This window comes from Capsicum annuum, chromosome 5 (assembly GCF_002878395.1).
Source record: "Capsicum annuum cultivar UCD-10X-F1 chromosome 5, UCD10Xv1.1, whole genome shotgun sequence".
NCBI lineage: Eukaryota > Viridiplantae > Streptophyta > Magnoliopsida > Solanales > Solanaceae > Capsicum > Capsicum annuum.
Window position 1 is genome coordinate 213,391,453 of NC_061115.1, and position 20,131 is coordinate 213,411,583.

A 20,131-nucleotide genomic window follows, 5' to 3' on the forward strand; every position below is an offset into this window, starting at 1 on the left:
GTACTAAAAGAATTATGATAACAAATAAAGAAATTAAAATTTAGTAAAAATTGGATGAATTGATTTATGATTCATTTTTTAGTTCATTTCACCTCAACTCATTTCATTCGGAGTAACTTTTTAGGCGAATTGATATCCCACTCATTTATTAACTAAATCGCTTTTAACTCACCTAAATTTAATTGTAATTCATCCATTTGACACCCTTACTGACATGCTATATTATCAATTCCTTTTATACAAACTTTTTATTAGTGAATCGAACATATGTAGACCAATAACCAAATCATGATATTAATTTACTATGCTTTTGTTTATCTTATTTTTTCGAACTTGCTTTGTTACGCTTGTGTATGACAACCTGATTATTCGATCCCAACAACATTCAAAGCGAAATGCATGCATAAAAAATGAAATAGCAATAAAAAGGAATATATTGTAGTACAAAATCTATTTTCTCCTCAAATTTATGGCACTTTATTGACAACATATAATTTATTGTGCCATGGGAGCTAAATTAAATTAGAAAAATGGAAATCTATTTTCACAGTGGACTTTCCAATTTTGTCTCAAGCTCCAACTGATTTCAAGGACTCAATTTTTCTCGGCCTGCAATAATTAAACAAATATATACAAATTTAATATTTTAAAGGATTGGAATGAAATGATGAACCAAAATATATACAACAACAACAATATATTTATGGTAATTCTATAAGTGAAATCTAATAAGAATAAAATGTACGCATATTTTATTCTTAACTTTGCAAGATTGAGAGATTATTCGGACCAAAATATATAATAGAGTAAAAATGTACCTTCATAACATTTGTCTAACATAATGCTAGTTTTTAATAGATGAATTATTTCATTCTTAATTAACTAGCAACCAAACAACCCCCAAGTTTCAAAAATCTTATAATCATATGTACAAATGTTATGGTATATTTCTAAACCACAGGGTTTCACCCTTTTTACCTAAATTCTATCGAGTCGAACTATATCAAATAAATTTAAAAATGTCAAGTATCATTTAACTATGATTATGTGATAGAAATTTAAAATAAGATACATTTTAACTTGGCTTTAACGGGCAACTAAGCAGTACCTCAACTTTGAAAGCACATATCTAGATATAACTTAACTGGTTTAAATTTGTCCCGTAAACACCCCAACATTAAAAATGCACATTCAAAAAAGTGTGTTTATGTGACCGAGTTAAAGTGTCTACATGTACATTTTCAAAGTTTTAATATTTAGTTATGGTGTCAATCTATGTATTATTTTATTTTTTTGACAACCATGGTGTCCGGGCCAGCTTGCGTGCACCTCGACTAATTTCACAGGATATCTGTCACCTCCCACCAACAATAGGTATCAGGTAATTCTATCCACCAAGGCTAGAACAGATGAAACGAAATCGCCTAATGTTTGACTCTTTTGGGAATTGAACCTGAGAGACCTCATGGTGTTCAACGCAATTTCATTGAACCACAAGGTGTCAATCTATGTATTATACCTTCTATTTATTTATAGCATAATACATAAGCATGCCCTTTAACTTGACCTTAGTTCACACCTATGATCTCCAACTTTGGAAGTGCCAAAGTAGGCACGTAAACTTGCATAAAGTTGAACAAATAAACACGTGCGTCCTATGTGGCATAATACACACAAGACACCATGTGGGACCTGAATTAGCCACGTAAGATGTCACATAAGACGCATGTGTGTACTTATTCTACTTCATACAAGTTTAGGTGTGTGTCTATGCACACCCAAAGTTGGAGAACGTAGAGAAAAGTTGAAGCCAAGTTAAAGAGCACATTTATGTATTATGCCTTTACAATACATAAACATGTCCTTTAACCTAGCCTTAGATCACATCTATGATCTCTAACTTTGGGTGTGCGCAAACAGATACTTAAAATTGTATAAAGTTGAACAAGTAGACACACATGTCCTATGTGGCATCCTATGTGGCCAATTCTTTTCTACGTGACGTCCTATGTGTATTATGCACATAGGACCCATGTGTGTCTACTTGTTCAACTTTATACAATTTTAAGTGTCTACTTGTGCACACCCAAAGTTGGAGGGCGTAGATGAAAGTTGAAGTCAAGTTAAAAGGACACATTTATATATTATATCTTCCATTTATTTATTCGACAGGCATAAACACCTTGTGCGGATAAGTATTTACCTGGTGTAAGGGTCAATGTCATATTGAGAATTAACAGGCTCTTGGATTCTACCAAATTTCCTCAAGACAGACTTGTTAATGTACTTGTTACCAGAACTAGCCATTGCATCTGGAAAATCAACTTCAGCAAGATTTTCTCTCTTTTTTTTGGTGACATAAACACCAGGACCATGAAATAATTGTTGTTTCATTGTGAAAATGCATAATCCAACTGCCAATAATAATGTTCCACCCAATACATACACTGGTGCCATATCTCCATTCACTGCATACCTATCCAAAAAAAATTTAAATATTGAGTTTTAAGTTTTAAGTATTGACAGAATATTTGTTATTGATCAATTGGTTATAACATGTTAAATTGGTTTGATAAAGTAAGAAAGTCTTTATACTAATAAAGTGTGTATATAACTTATAAATCATTATTCAGAGATAAAGCATTAAGCACCCTCTAGTAGAAGAGTAGAATTATGGTAAAAGTTGCTACGACACACAGAGGTTCTATTACCCCCTTGAACTCAATTTTAGCGTATTTTTATTACTCTTTTGTATTGATGTGACATCTTTATTACGTAAAATGGGGTCCACGTCAAAGGTGCCACGTCAGCTAAAAAGTTGACAAAAGATGTCACGTCAGCTAAAAAGGATGACAAAAATACGCTAAAATTTAGTTCGGGGATAATAAAATCCTCGTGAAGTTGGAGTGTCGTATCAAATTTGATCATAGTTCAAAGGGTACTACATGCTTTACTCCATTATTTGTAACTAAAAAGTATTAAAAAAAGAGTTTAGGTTATATATACCGTTGGAGTTATAATTTTAATTTTTTACTCTATCACACTCACCTTAAAGATAGGTAAGCCTTAAAATGTGAGATTTGTAATCTTGAAAATAAGATATTCCATCTGATATACAATATATAAAATCGACTTGATAGTGTAAAAATTATTTAACTAAATAATATCATTTTTATTCCTAAATACTTCAGAAAGAAATTGTAAATAAAACAAACAAGTAAATAAATCATGTTTGACAAATTATATTATTTTTCAGGATAAAATGTAAATGTTACAAACTAAAATGGCAGATCAAAAACTTGTATGACACATCAATTGACAGAGTTCCATTAGTAAGATTTTGTTACTACAACTACAAAAAAAAAAAATAAGTTATTTATATCGTTAGTGTAATTTTCTTTTTTATACTATCAAATTATTCAAATGATTTACTAAAAAAAGATGAATTATAACAGATAAAGATAATTTGATAATATAAAAATTAAAGATAATAGTGAAAAGTTAAGAAGCAAACTTGGATTTTGGAGGATTGGCATGAGTAGAACCACCAGCAGTAGAAGCAAACGATCGATTCGCCTCGATGGCATTCATCATAGATTTCCAGTACCTCTATCGTAACAATGAAGATAATAATAAATATAGAAGTTATATATTATCATAATGAAAACAAATTTCTACATTGATTATCAAAAAACAATTACATCAAAGAATGTTGTTGCATTATAATAAGGTCTCAATTGAACAAATGGCTCGATCTGATCTTTTATTGAAAGTAAAATATCTAGTATTCAAACTATAAGTCACAAAAAGGATTTCTCATCTAATACTTTTGATTGTATATCACTACACTTTAAGCTCCAAAAAACCAAAAAAAATAAAAAATAAACCATGGATTTTGAGTATCTCTGATGTAACGATAAAATTAATAATAAATACAGAAGTTATGATCAATATTAAAAAATGATATTTTTCTGTATTGATTATCAAATGACGATTAAACCAGAGAATGCAGTTACATTATAAGGTCTTAATTCATTAAAAATGGATGGATTTTATAGATTTAATCGAAACTAAAAATCTAGCAATTCAAACTATAAGACATACACGTAATTGTCACTAGATTTTAATTAACTCAAACAAAAATACGAAAAAAGAAAAATAATAATTGTTTTCTTTTTACTTACCATTCTGAAGGCCATTTTCACAAGTTTGGAATGTGGAACAATTGTTTTCTCAGAAAAAAGAAATTCAGTTTTATTGAAAAGGAAATGGGAGTTGATTAATTCTACATATATATATATGGGAAAAAATAGATGAGAAATTTAGGTGTCATTTAAAAAAAAAAATATTTATTTGGATGGTTATTATGGTCCTAAAAGAATGGTACAAAAGACATGTAAGATTAAATAGTCGATATTAATGGAAGGAAGTTATTATCCTTTTTTTTCTTCATTTAAGTTTAAACCCATTATTTACGATTATATTAAGATTAATATATTTGAATCTGAATGCATATTTGAATAATAAGATATCTTTAAAATATTCAAAAAAGGGCCTAACATACCCTTTAACTATCTAAAATGATGCAAAAATATCTTTCATCTACCTATTGGGCCTAAAATGCCCCTCCTATCTACCTATTGGGTCAATTTTGCCCTTCCATTTAATAAATGTCTATTGACTCCATCTCATTTATGACATGACATATTTTTATTGAACAATTAATATATAATTAAAATAATTAATTTTATCCTCAAAACTCAATCCGCCCCGGCCAAATAACCTGATCCAACTAAGATCCGCTCTAATTGCTTTTAACAAAAAATAAATCCTCATTCATCGATCAGGTTATTTGGTCGGGGCGGATTGAGTTTTGAGGATAAAATTAATTAGTTTAATTATATATTAATTGTTCAATAAAAATATGTCATGTCATAAATGAGGTGGAGTCAATAGACATTTATTAAATGGAAGGGCAAAATTGACCCAATAGGTAGATAGGAGGGGCATTTTAGGCCCAATAGGTAGATGAAAGATATTTTTGCATCATTTTAGATAGTTAAAGGGTATGTTAGGCCCTTTTTTGTTAAATTTTAGATGCCTAAATCTGATTACACACTAAAATACTAAGATGATGCATTAATAGCTGAATATTAAATAATTACGACAGTTTGTTTTTTCATGATTCGAATGCATCAAACGTATTCTTATTTAAAAATTAATAAATGTAAAATTTATTAAAGTGTTAAATTAATCTAATACATATCAAAAAAATATATATTTAAAATATCATTTGATGGTTGGTGGCGATAATAGCTAGTAGTGTTGATTGGTCATGATAGTGTTATGGGTAGCTAGCGGTGATTGATAGTGCTGGTTGTTGGTAATAGTTGGTGGTGGAGGCTTCTAGTTGTGGTGAATGATAGTGATATAACTAATGGTGATGATTTTTAATAATATAATAGTGATTATCGATAAGAATTGATGGTTATGGTGGTAATGATAATTGGTAGCGATGATCTTAAATGGTGGCTATTGGTTAATAGTAGGACAGTTGATTGTAGTGATTGAAAACAGTGACGATTGTGGAGAGAATGGTGGAGTAGTGATTGTTGATAATGATGAGTGACCCTATTTGATAATGATGGCCTATAATTTTTAGTATTAATTATTCTGATATATTCAGCCCATTAAGTGATACTACCATAAAAACCAAACACACCTCAAACGTTAGCAATCATAGATAAATAAACCTGCATAAAATGGCAAAGTTTATGCAGCATGATATAAATTTTCCAATACAATCAAGATTTGATCAAAGGTCTGAGCAAAAATTCTGATAGAGAGCACTTTTTCCTCCGATAAGTAATAAATTAATATTAACCAAACCTCTAAATAGACATCAAATATCGAATCAAATTGTAAATAAATAAAAAAGCTCAAATAATTGAAAAAAAAATGATTGAAGTATTTAGTAACCCTAAACTATTACCAAATTTGTTTTGACACACTTGAATTTCACAGAGTTTCTATTACCTCTAATTTTAGTATATTTTTATCACCCTTTTTAGCTGATGTAACATATTTTTAGCTGACGTGATACCTTTGACGTGGACCCCATTTTTATGTAATAAAGGTGTCATGTCAGCAGAAAAGGATAACAAAAATACACTAAAATTGAGTTCAAAAAGTAATAAGACCTATGTGAAGTTGGAGTGTGTCGTAGCAACTTTGGACATAGTTCGAGGGGATACCGGATGTTTATCTAAAGAAAAACACTAAGGGGTCGTTTGGTAGAGTGTATTAAAATATTAATGCATGTATTAGTTTAATGTGATTAGTAGTACCTTGTTTGTTATACCTTTTTACCCTATGTATAATAATGCAAGCATTAGTTATACACTCTATTGTGTATTGAGGTGTGTATTACTAATACCTCAAAATCTATGGCATTAGTAATGCAATGAATCTAATGCATGCATTAACATGCTTAAAGATCCTATTACCTCTCAAAAAAATTTCCGCATCCTTTCCAACATATATATTAAGGGTATTATGTAAAAAAAATAATTTTTTTTTAAAATTATGTAATTCATATTTTTTTTAATACATCGAACCAAACACTGCATAAGAAAAATACAAGCATAACTAATGCAAGCATAACTAACACAAACATTACTAATACAAGCATTACTAATACACCATATTTTACATTATTTTTATACACGACCCCGGGGTCGTTTGGTAGAGTGTATTGAAAAATTAATGCATGCATTAGTTTAATGTGTATTACTAATACCTTGTTTGGTATACTTTTGCACCCTATGTATAACTAATGCTCTCGATTGTGTATTGAGGTGTGTATTATTAATACTTCAAAATCCATGATATTAGAAATGCAATGAATCTTATACATACATTAACATGATTAAACACACTATTATGCTCAAAAAAAATTTCACATCCTTTCCAACATATATATGGAGGATATTTTTGTAAAAAAAATTTTTTTTTAGAAATTATTTAATTCATGTTATTTTTAATACGTCAAACCAAACACTGCATAAGAAAAATATAAGCATAGCTAACACAAACATTACTAATAAAAACATTATTATCACATCAATATATTTTGCATTATTCTTATACGCTCTACCAAACGTCCCCGTCCAAACTAACACTGCACTACAAAACATTCAAATTGATACAATAAAAAAAAAAACTGTGCCTAAAGTACTTATGTGCATCTACACTGATACTAACAACTAAAAAGTACTATAATTTTACACAAAAAAAACTTCAAATGAACATAAATTATAGAGATCAACAAGCCAATTGATCTCTATAATAAGCTGATATTTCTTCAAAAATAGGTAATCTTCTCGATCGAATCGGGACATATTGGTTCATCAACTGATCAAGACTTTCAATAAACACATCTTCTAATAATACTAAATGTGAAGAACTAGATGTTGCAAATTTGAATGATTCCAACTCCTTCAATAGCTCTATAGCACGGTTTTTCGACTTAGGATCATCTGAACCTGGGAGTTTACCTCGTAAAATGTCTTCAAGAACCGTTTTTGCTTCATTAAATCGCGTTAATTTTACAAGACATAGGCATAGATTGCAAGCCTTGTTGGCGTCAGGGTCGATTTGCTGAGCTTTTTGATAAACAATTTCAGCAGCTGCATAGTTTGTTTGTTGCATGTATGCCCATCCTAAGTTGCCCTGCATAATAATTCATGTAGGAAAAGTGTTAAAAGAATTCCAAATAGCAAGTGATGGTAGAGGCGAATTCATGACTCAGAGTTAGTAGGTTCAATATGAGTATGATCGTAAATGTATACCTTACTTTCATTTTTAGTCTGTTTAAAGAAGAATGCCACTCTTGTATTTAGTAACTCCTTACTTCCAACATCATACGTGACATGTTTTAAACTACAAGATTATAAGGGGATTTTGATACCCTTAGAATAGCAGGATGATTTCATCTCTATTGTTGAGAGAGAGAGAGAACAACAAAAGAACACTAAAACTACATAATAAGGCACTCATCATAACACAAATTTAACGACGACAACAACATACTCGATATAATCCCACAAGTAGGGTCCAACGTTCTCGGGATGGTAAAGTACACAGACCTTACCCCTACCTCGTGGAGGAGGACGAGAGGCAGTGGCGGAGGCAAGATTTTCACTAAGGGGGTTCAAAAGTAAACATACACACTAACCGAAGAGGGTTCAACATCTACTATATATACCTAAAAAATAATTTTAACCATGTATAAATAGTACAATTTTCTGCTGAACCCCTTTGTCCAAGGGTAGCTTCGCCCCTGTCGAGAGGCTGTTTCCAATCGAGAGACACTCGGCTCAAATGTAGCAAATCAAAGTAGTTCTGAATGAAGAAAACATGTCAATTAATAAAGAAAGCAGTACAGAGCATTCGAAAAACTAACAGTAAATGATAGAAGTAGGTACATACCAGTATCCTGGATGTCTCTTGCTTGATGGTAACTTGAAATTTCTTTCCATGAGACCTAGCTGTCTTAGTAGGTTTACCATTGAATGCTTCACCTTGGTATATCATTTGTAGCTTCTGCTTCAACAATTCAATTTGCTCTTCTAACTTTCCACTTTTCTGTCACATATTCATTAATTATTCAGGAATTAGTATAACAAGATCTAACTTCACTCAAAAAATATTAGCTCATGAGATGTGAAACTGTCCAAGACCATAGAAGGAGATCGACTAATGTACAGTCTTGATAGAATATTTAGTAGTCCTACGACATGTTTAAGACTAGACATCTGGAGTGTAGATAAAACAACATAGGGGCTCAATTATACCAAAGTTATGATCGATAAGTTTGTCTCTTATACGAAAATGAATCTTGAATCTAACTCAGCCTTCATAAGTATGTTCATGAGATTAGAGCTACTTAAGACCAAGACCATATAAGAAGATTACAATACATGTGTTCAACTAATGTGAGCCCCTGACAGAAAAGATTGATGAATATCATTCACATTACGGGGAATAACTATAATACGAGTGAAGGGTCAAAAACACACTCAAAATATTCTGTTTTTTCGAGCTTCATACCAGAACTATTAGGTGTGTGAGTTTCTTATTCGAACTATCACTAACTTTTCATCAAAACACACATCAACAATCAACTGTTTACTTAGCTTATCCTACCTGAACGGTGGTGATATGTCAAGTAGGAAAAGTTCCTACCTGAACGGTGGTGATATGTCAAGTAGGAAAAGTTCCTACCTGAACGGTGGTGATATGTCAAGTAGGAAAAGTGAATAGTTGACAGTTGAGGTGTGTTTTGATAAATAGTTACTGATAGTTCAGCTGAACACGTACACCTGATAATTTAGGTATGAAACTCGAAAAAACTGGGATACTTGATAGTGTGTTTTTGATCATTAACTTAACGAACTAATGGAAGTACTTCTGGACCACTCTTATGTTACGACAAAAACATTTACCGGCAATTGATTAAATATCATTGAATCCAATGCCACTAAAGCCTTTAGTGACATTTATGTCGAGTGCTAGCAAAGACCAGCACTCGACAATCGACATTGTATATATAAATGAAACAAGAGGAGTAGTTTTTTTGGTTTATGCACAGCTTGTATAAATCAGAAAGGACATTGTCTAATGATTCTTGAGCCAATTTGGAGCATTTATCTCTAATGAAGCATATAATGAATTAATGATACTTAAAAACCTCTCTTATGTTCAACAAAAACAATCACCGCGATTGATTAAATGTCATTGAATCCAGAGTCACTAAAGCCTTTAGTAACATTTATGTCGAATGCTAGTAAAGACCAGGACTCAGACAATTGACATAAGGACAACAACAACATACCCGGTGTATTCCCACAAAGTGGTGTTTGGGGAGTCTAAAGTGTACGCAGTATATACCACTACCTCAGATGAAGTAGAGAGACTGTTTCCGATAGACCAGGAAAAGTCGACATAAGGACATTGTATATATAAATGAAACAAGAGGAGTAGTTTTTGGTTTATACACACCTTGTATAAATCAAAAAGGACATTGTCTAATGATTGTTGAGCCAATTTGGAACATCTATCTCTAAAGGACTTAATTGCTTCAATGGCTTCTTCAGCTCTATCTTGTTGTTTCATTACTACTGCCATATCTTTCAAGGCACTATCTACTCTATCTCCTTCATTTATTGCCTTCCAAAATAATACTATTGCACCTTCTGGATTTTTCTCAACCAGCTGTAATTAGTCACATCACAAAAAAAATATAAATCAAGATTAGCACTGTTAATTAATTCAGACATAAGCATCCAGTACCTAACTATGATCAAAGTTGCTACGACATTCATTTGCACTTTGCACCTTTATCACTGGACCATAGCTCAAGGACGAAGCTAGATGACAGTGGGAAGAGGTTTATTCGAATCTCCTTTTTTGAAAAATTATATTATAGAAAATTTATTTATATATTGAATCTCTTCAATGAAAATTAGCTTTTGCAACTAATGCACATCAAATTAAGTAGTCGTTTGGCCATGAAAACTAAAATTTTCTGGAGTTGGAGTTGAAGTTGGAATTGAAGTTGGAGTTGTGTTTGGCCATGTCTTTTTTGTAAAAAAAATTTGATTTTTAAAAAAACTTTTTTAAATATGATTTTATGCCCTAACTTTTACAAACTATCAAAATCACCCAACTAAAATTTACCTACCAATGAAAAAAAAACACAATTAGCCACTATTATAAAAATAATTACAAATACATGGTCATATGTAATGAATTTCAATTATAACATATATAATATTTACATTAATAGCCGTTTTCTCATATTTGAAAATTTTAAATATGAATGTTATATTAACAGATCACTGCTTCCTGTTTTTTAGGTAACAAATATTATCTTTCAAACAAATTTATTATTTTAGGAATTTATTTAATTTATTTCCTTCATTTTCCGTTCCTAAAAAATAGGAAATGATGAGTTGTTATTAAATTTTAGGGTGCCGCTAATTTGTTTCTTTAATTTTCTTATACATGAAAGATTTTACTGTGTGTGAATAAATTATTTCTATGTAAAATATGCTTTGCATATTTATGGTATATTATATCATATACCATAAATATATAAATATGCTTAGTATGTTTCTTTATACTTTGTATTTTTATATATGTGTGTATATGGTATATACATGATATAAACTTCATATATAACATACTTTGTATATATATATTATAAATATGCTTAGTATATTTCTTAATACTTTGTATATTTATATATGTGTGTATATGATATATACATGGTATAAACTTATATATAACATACTTTGTCTATTTCTATTATAAATATAATACTTTATATATTTATGGGTATAAATATAAATTAGCAGTAAAATAATGTCTTAAATAAGTGAGAAAATTAAATAAGGGATAAAAATAATGACGAGAGAAAAATATATATATATTAATTAGGATAGCATTAAGTTTGAAATTATAATTATCTTATTTTTTAAAACTGTTATATATGTAATATTGAAAAAGTAATGTTATAAGGAGAGTTTTATGTAAAAATTTAAAAGATTGGGGTTATATGTAATAATAATAAAAATTGAAATTGAAGTTGGAAAATTGTGGAAACAACAAAAACTTGTTTTCTCTTTTCAGAAAAAATTTCCGAAATTATTTTCAAAATTTTCTTGGCCAAACACCATAATTTTCAACTCCGAAAATTTTTTTCGAAAAAAAGAAAAAAAATTCCATGGCCAAACGGGCCCTAATACTACACACTCCTTCCATTTTAATTAGTCTATCTTATTTTTCTTTTTAGTCCGTTTAAAAAAAAAAATTGTAATTCTTTAATTTCAATTTTTCACGTAATCAGTGGCGGAGCCACCTTTGCTTAGGGGTTTCATCTGAACCCCTTTCTACGAAAAATTATATTATTTTTATATTATTAAAAATATTTTTTATGCATATATAGTAGATGTTGAACCCTCTTCAACTAGTTTGTATATATACTTATGAACCCCTCAATGAAAATCCTAGCTCCAATATTGCAAGTAACATATTTAAAATCATAAAATTAAAAGACATTTTGGTACCGTCTACCTATCGCTCGCTTTGTTTAAGACAACAAATTTAAAAAATCTTTCTTACTTTTACTAAAATTCGTGGCAAGTTAAAACCTGACAAACAAATTATATGAAAGAGTATATTTGATATACATATACATTTATATCTTCCAAACCATGTTAGAACATTATATACATAACTCATAATTAGAAACAAACTAATACATCCTTAAAACTCTCATAATGAGTCAATGAAAAAGAAGATTAACACAATATATAACAACGAATTGATTTCTTATATGGTTACTCAATTAAGTTATAATGTTTAATAAAGAAAACCAACTTTCTGCGATATAACTATTAATAGAATGATCATACGAACCTGTGCATATTTTGCTCTAACATAAGGACTATCACCATTAGGAAGCTTATGAATAACTCGATAATTGGAATTATTTTCATCTCCCTTTTTGAAGCAGCTATTATTATTATTCTTCATAATTGAAAATTGTAAATGCAAAAATTATACAAAAGAATTATAATGGAGTTTAAATTTGTTAGAGAAGAAGAGGGAAAAGGTCGTATTTGCTTTTTGGAGTGATGATAGAGTTTGAGAAAAAGGAGGAAAATTTATTGTGTTGGATCAACAGAATTAATAAAAATGAACCTGGATGTGAAAAAGTCCATATGCTTTTTATTTTTTTTGTGGGGTATTATTATATTTATATATTATACTATATCGTTGGATATATTATTAGCCACGTAGTGGATCTATAGTTAGATGTCAATTATTATATTTGTTGTGTTCCTTTTTCAACGTGGGGAGACTTGGAGCCCGTTTGAATAAACTGAAAAAAAAAAGTGATTTTTTAAAAAGTTCTTTAAAAGTGTTTTTGAAAGTGTTCAAACTTATTTTAAAAATAAATAGTTATGTGTTTGGATAAAAATATTGAAACTAAAAAAAAGTTATTGACGTATTTCATAAACAAGTGTTGTTAAGTACTTTTTTGGGTCAAAATATCTGAAATACCCTTAAAGCTGTTAACAATATGTAGAGTTGATTAGTATTAATTTTTATTTTTAAAATGATTCAAATTAAAATTAATATATATATATATATTCTTAATATAATATTAGAATTTAATATTTATATATCTATTAATTTTTATTTTAAAGATAAATTTTATGCAACCTTAATTTTTTTCCCTCACTTTTGATAATATTGTATATAGTGATGTAATTTCATAATTAATGACTGAGAGATATTTATCAACGTTTATCAATACAGCTGCAATTTCATATATATATATATATATATATATATATATATATATATAATATTTTCATGACTTACTATTAAATTTGTGCGCTAAAAAAATCTTTTTTTCTTGGTTAAAAGAGTTTAAATCATCAAACAAAATATATATGTTACTAATCATTATAATTACATTAATAGATAAATAGTTGGTCACAAATGATACTATTTATTTACTAAAATGACTCTTAATTGAAAAAGGTCTACAATAGTGACATTATAGAGAATCCCTGCCCGGGATCAGAAGCATCCAGCAACACCATAGATGAGGGCTGCTATTTGTACTTTTTTTTTTGGGTGAATCTCAATTGAAAGAATCTCCTTCGGCTCCGATTATATTACTCGTTGATTGAGTAATGATTATATCACTATTAAAACACTGTCGCATACGAACATTGAGTCATCAAATATACATGAATCGTTCACTAATCGTTCATGAAGCTGTATACCTTCAGTGAGTGTTCTCCATATTTCTTGGTTCGTGAGTTTTTTTCTTAGAGAAATTTATATGTTGTATAATAATAATTGTCCAAATTTTTAAAAATATATTAAAGAAGGAAAATAATACATAAAAATCATATTTCATAAATTAGAAGTTTCATACAAAAAATGTACTAATATGGCTAGACTTAAGTTCGCCATAACTACAAAAGTGAAAATGTTTAATTAATACAAGCATTAATGGATTATAAGCTAAAAATAATCAAATGGACTACAAGAGGGTAATTTTAGAATAAATGAAAATTATAAGGAATACAAAAGTTATTTACTTGGTCAACTTTCAATAGATTATAAGCTAATAAAAATAAGTAGGTAATGACCAACTTCTAGTTTTTGACTTATAAAAAGACAAAATTGACTTGTTTTTAAGCAATTTTTTAAATTGCCAAACACTCCTAAAATCTAATAACTTTTAAGCTATTTTGATCAAATTATAATCTAATCCAAACATTCTCTTGCTCTTTTTTGTCGTTGATAAATTATAGGCTTAGTTGGTTCACCTTTTTTTTTATTTTCTTTTTTCGATATGCGCTTATATTTGGTGTTTGATTAATTTAGGTTCATGTCGTAAAATTTTATCATAGGGGTATATTTGATATAAAGAAAAATATCTTTTTCTAAAAATATTTTTCTTGTGAATTTCTATTTTATTATTGGAAACATTTTTTTACCAAGGTGTAAGCTCGTCTAGTTCTGGTCGGGAATCCCCAGGTCTACCGACAAATAGTCATTTTTATCATTTTGTATAGATATACTATATAAATATGTTCTTGACTTTAGCGTGATTTTAGCATGCATCAATGTCTTTCAACTTTAGGTGTGCACAGATAAACACTTAATTAATCTGTGTAAAGTGAACAAATAGACACATCTATTCTATATATGTAGCGTCTAATATAATCAAGTCGCGTCCTACATGTATTATGAATGACAATGTGTCTATTTGTACTCACATTTGTGTAAAAGTGAACAAGTAGACATACGTATTATATGTGATGTTGAATGTAGCTAAATTGTGTCCTACATAATATCATATGTGTATTATGCCACGTAGAATAATAGTGTGTCCTATATGTATTTATCAGTTATTTTCGTCATTCAATTCAATTCCTATAGTTTATCTCATTTAATTTCATTTTGGTCTAGTCAATCAAATCCACATGTTCAAAGATCAAACAGAGAAAAATTCTATGTTATAATTAATAAGGTGATTTTTTTTTTTTTGCAGAAATAGCATTATTCAATGGAGATGACATCTTAATTTTTTCTAACATTGACAAAGTTTTGGTTGGTTAGAATTGTTCACATCTCTTAAGTTTCTTTTCCTTCTTCTTTGTCAAAGCTAAGACAACAATGAAAATTTCTCGAAGGGCTTATTTAAATTAAAATGCAATCTTTCTTAACCGAAAAAAAAAAAAAGAAGAAGAAAATTTCTCGAAGGGCTTATTTAAATTAATGCAATCTTTCTTAACAAAAAAAATAAAAAATCTAGAAGGGCTTATTTAAATTAATGCAATCTTTCTTAACCAAAAAAGAAAGAAAATTTCTCGAAGGGAAGAGCTAAAAGAATTTTTTCAAAGATTGATTGTTCTTGATTTTCTAACACTATGTTTGAATGGTGATTTGAAATCAAACACTATGTTTGAATGGTTCATGATATGGTATGATATGATTATTAAGTGAACCATACTTGTTTTGATTGTATATCTTAAAATATATGATGTGCTATGATTTAGTTTCATGGTTTGATAACCACAGAAAAATTCAATACTTTTCTTATCTCTTCCCCCTCCCTTCCTCCCACCCCTTTTTTTTCAAAATTTGTTTTAAAAAAAGTTCAAAACTTTTTCTTATCCCACCCTCACCCCTTACCCCTCCTTGGCCCCTTCCATCTACCAACCCCCTTTCTCGCCAATTTCTTTTTTTATTTTTTTAAAAGTTCAAAAAATAATTCTTAACCCACCCCACCCCTGCTAGGCCCCCTCTTTCCAAAAAAATTAATTTTTATTTATTTTCAAAAAAAAAAATTCTTACACCACCCGCCGTTTTTACCCTGACCTCCCACTCCATGACTACCCCCACACCAAAATAATTTTTATAAGAATAAATAATTTTTTTCTTCTTATCCTACCCCCCTTGTCCTATTCGTTCTCATTGTTTTGTGTTAAATATATATAAATAATTTTAGAAATATGTTCCTACTTGCATAACAGACACAAGAAAATAAGAAACAATTTATTTTCCTAGTTTTTTGGATTCCATGCCAAACACACCCATAGTATTTACAAAAGATGCATTCAACCTTTGTACTTGTGTTGATGTCATGTCTCAAAACATCAAAAATAAAATAAAATTTGTTACTATAAAAAATGAATTCGATTACATTTATTTTGATATACTCTTTTACTAATTTTTTTAGAATTTACATAAATTTAAATATATTTACGTAGCATAATTTGTGACAAATTAGTAGAAAAAAATTATTTTATTAATAATTATTGATAAATTTAACATTTATAATAATTAAGGACATTTTAGAAATCTTTTCAGTTATGATCAGTACCATATATACCATCAAACCCAACAATAAAACTGTTATTAAACAACAATGAACGATAAAATCCATCCAAACATTTTACTATACTGTACAGTATTATACCGTACCGTATAATATCTTACATTATGAAAATCATGACAAACCACCATCAAACAAAGTGAGGTAGGTACATATCGATAAAACATTATTTGTGCTGTCACACTCCTTTTTACAACCAAAAAGATTATATTTTTAAAGTTTGAAAAGAGTTTTTATTATGAAGTGACAAAATAAAGAATTATTTAGAAAAGGATTATTTTTATTTAAACTCAACTTGACATAATCCGGTGTGTCAAGTCACCTTTGGAAAATCCTTTTCAAAACGATTTGACTCTTTAAGACTGGTTTGCGAACAGAGATTCCGGCTAAGAAATTCTGTTGACCGAGGGGAAGGTGTTAGACACCCCTCGATCCCGTGGTTCGACCATGGTCACTCGGTGGAATGTATCGGCTAATTTTGACACTATAAAATGTACAAACCACATAAACACACAAAACAAGCAAAACGAAACAAATCAAACAAAATTCAAAACCAAAATAATGCCCAGTTAAATTATACAGTCCCAAAAATAGAAAAATGCAGAAATGTAAATCATATTCTAAACTAATCCTAAACTGATGCTCTACCCGACGCCTCGGGCCTTCATTGCGAATGTCCACCGAGTACAAGATGCCTCGGACATTCCCCGGTGAATAAGTACATAAAGCTTCGGGGCATTCCCGGCCAAATGAATACACTTGAATCGAATTCATAAATCAAGACCATTCAACAAACATTTTCATCATTCAAAATGTGATATTCTTTGCCTATTCAATTCGATCTAAATGTGATATTATCAAACTTAGCAAATCCAACGCCTACTTTACAACAAACAAACATTAATCAATCAATACGAACAAATCACATTAATTTTTCTATCCGTTTCCAATTCTCACCCCGATTTTGTTAACTAATTACCGATTTCAATTATCCACAAGATATCATTTTCATCCAAATTGCACCGTTCGAGATCAATCATTCAACACAAACACATATCGCAACAAATCAACCCAAAAAAATCACAAACACAATCACATGGAATTTAAGAAAAATAGAGTTAGAAATTGGACCTTTCGGGATCAAAGTGTTGTTTGATTAAATAAGATAAACCAACGGGCCAAGAACGGGCAAACCTCAACTCGAGCAATCTCAACCTCGAACGACGCCCTTTAACTGATTTTGGTCATTTTCCCCAGAATTTGGTCGGAAACGGACTGGAATGGCTGGGGTTTTATACTCCGATCGCTGGTTTACTATTTCCGGTGGATTCCTAGGCGTTTTGGACTATTTTTGAGGAGTTGGTCGCCGGAACTACTATCTTCGCAACCCCGGAGCTCCGGTGAGCTCAGTGATGGTAGAGATCGAAGAAAACGGGTAGAATTTCGAGCTCCCTTATTGACCCTATTCTCTCCCTCTCTGTTTTCTATCTGTCCTCTCTAAATCGATCTCTCCCTCTCTAATTTTTATTCTTTCCGGCTACCTTACTCCTCGATTTCCCCTCTCTCCGATCAATTCATTTTTTTTGCTCTTTTCTTTTTCACTGCTTTTTTCCCTTGCAGCGTGTATGCGTGTGTATACCACTATGTGGGTGTATAAGTTTCCGATGAGGTGTGTGATGTGTTCAGTGAGAGAATATGTAAGATGAATGGATGGATTTTGTGTGTCCCCAATTGTTGTATGGTGAATCCTGTATATCTGTGTGAATTGTGAGCAAGTATGGAAGATGATGGTCCCTTTTTTTCTTTTCGGTGGAGCTGGGTCCCTGCATATATGTTTCTGTGTTGTTATTCAATAAGAAAAATGGAATCTTGGCCAAAATCCAGTGGTCCCCACCTCTATTTGTGTGTGATATGATTATTCTGTTAGTGATACAAGAAAAAACGTAACCAAGAGGGGGTACGTGGATGGGGTAACGTGAGTTAGGGGTGAGGTAGGTGGTTAGGATAAGGTAGATGGTGTTGAGATTTAATTGGTTGAGTGGTTAGTTTGTTATTTTTTGTATTGTTGTGAGGTATAATCACGTAGATGAGGTTATACGATAAAGTGAAGTAAAAATAGATGAATTGGATTTTTGGGAGGAATAAAATTAAGTGTCTATACGTACAACTTGTTATTTGTTGAAAATATCTATTGGATCAGCTCAGGTTCATCCTGCTAGCGCATTAAATTGTTCTCCCAGTCTATAAATAAATGCATCACAATTATAGTTGTAGGAAAATTGCATGTTTTTTTTCACATTAGGCGATCGACTTTGTAATAGAGAAAACGCATTGCGGTCCTAAAGGATATATAGATTGTGAACAAAGGAAATTCATCATTTTTTGTGAGGATTTTCAGAACAGCGTGAATAGCTAGTCAATCATAATCTATATTTCATATATTATTGATTAGGTACGATCAATTCATGTCACTTTCTTTATTAACAAAAAATTAAAATCAAGAAAAGTTATGATTTTCTTAGATCATAACTATCTATTAGTTGAGTCATGACCCTAGTACTCACATTACTATTCAACCTTTTAAACTCAACACAAGTAATGCTTTTCTTTTTATGTCATCCACTAGGACCATAAATATTTGAGCAATAGCAATCGAAGGGTCCCAAAAAATGACAATTTCAAGTTGCAATGGCATTTTATGAACAATAATCTCATTGAAATTTGACAAGAAATACACACTTATGAATTATCATTGATCTCTCAGAAGGTAACGAGTCGTTTAGCGTAAGGTATTAAAATAAATAGTCTCGAGATTAAAAAAATAGTCCAGGAATAAAAAATTTGGTGTCTTGTTTGGTTGGTAAGTTCGGGATAACTTATCTCGAAATTAACAAATAGTATCGGAATAAGTTATCCCATCCTTTTGGTGGTATAATAATCCAAAGATAATTTATCTTGGGATTAAGCCATGAAATAACAAAATTACCCTCCAAATCCCTTTGATTGTCACGTTTCACATATATAAGGTGAAGGGTAGTTTTGAAAACAAACAATATATTCTTAGAAAAAATGCGATGTATGTTATTTTTAGTATCATAAACTAAACAACCACTAAACAATAATACCAAGATAACTAATCTCAACATAACTAATCTCAGTATAACTAATCCCGACATAACTTATCTTCAAACCAAACGACCCCTAAGATTATCATTACATGGCAAGTGATTATTGTTAAAAAGGAAAAGATATCAAATACATCTTAAAATTATCTCAATAAGTCGAATACATACTCCAATTAAAAACTTAAAAAGTACATAAGACCATGATGATTTGACCTAAATTATTTTTTGAATAAAGCATCTAGTCCTTCCTCGAATAATGACCAGAGTTGCTATGACACACTCCAACTTCACAGGATCCTATTATCTCCTGAACTCAAATTTAGTGTATTTTTGTCACCCTTTTTAGCTGAAGTGGCACCTTTGATGTGGGCTCCATTTTTATGTAATAAAGGTGTCATGTCAGCACAAAAGGGTGATAAAAATATGCTAAAATTGATTTCAGGAGGATAATAGCACCAATGTGAAGTTGGAATGTGTCGTAGCAACTTTGATCATAGTTTGAATGCTTTATCTC

General features: G+C 30.3%; 2 protein-coding genes across 2 annotated transcripts; both read right to left on the bottom strand.

Moving 5' to 3' along the window:
- Positions 1–400: 400 nt before the first annotated feature.
- On the bottom strand, positions 401–4,328 carry LOC107872664. The gene is made up of 4 exons (XM_016719295.2): positions 4,185–4,328; positions 3,515–3,609; positions 2,204–2,476; positions 401–609 (listed from the first exon to the last, which is right to left on the bottom strand). The coding sequence occupies exons 1-4, from the start codon at positions 4,197–4,199 to the stop codon at positions 570–572; spliced, it is 423 nt and encodes a 140-aa protein (XP_016574781.1). The 5' UTR covers positions 4,200–4,328; the 3' UTR covers positions 401–569.
- A 2,768-nt stretch (positions 4,329–7,096) lies between these two features.
- LOC107871254 (protein SULFUR DEFICIENCY-INDUCED 1) lies at positions 7,097–13,035 on the bottom strand. Its single transcript, XM_016718138.2, has 4 exons — positions 12,484–13,035; positions 10,063–10,275; positions 8,491–8,646; positions 7,097–7,731 (listed from the first exon to the last, which is right to left on the bottom strand). Exons 1-4 carry the CDS (start codon positions 12,598–12,600, stop codon positions 7,324–7,326), a joined length of 894 nt encoding a protein of 297 aa, XP_016573624.1. The 5' UTR covers positions 12,601–13,035; the 3' UTR covers positions 7,097–7,323.
- Positions 13,036–20,131: the final 7,096 nt, after the last annotated feature.

Bases quoted from the DNA above. Each gene is read 5' to 3' on its own strand.
- LOC107871254 (XM_016718138.2), bottom strand. From the start codon at position 12,600: ATGAAGAATAATAATAATAGCTGCTTCAAAAAGGGAGATGAAAATAAT. The intron at 10,276-12,483 runs GTTCGTATGATC...GACTAATTACAG, and splicing joins TTAGAGCAAAATATGCACAG to CTGGTTGAGAAAAATCCAGA. The intron at 8,647-10,062 runs GTGTGTATAAAC...AATATGTGACAG, and splicing joins TCCTTTTTGATTTATACAAG to AAAAGTGGAAAGTTAGAAGA.
- LOC107872664 (XM_016719295.2), bottom strand. The intron at 2,477-3,514 runs GTTTGCTTCTTA...TTTTTTGGATAG, and splicing joins GCCAATCCTCCAAAATCCAA to GTATGCAGTGAATGGAGATA. The intron at 610-2,203 runs GTAAATACTTAT...TAATTATTGCAG, and splicing joins GACATTGACCCTTACACCAG to GCCGAGAAAAATTGAGTCCT.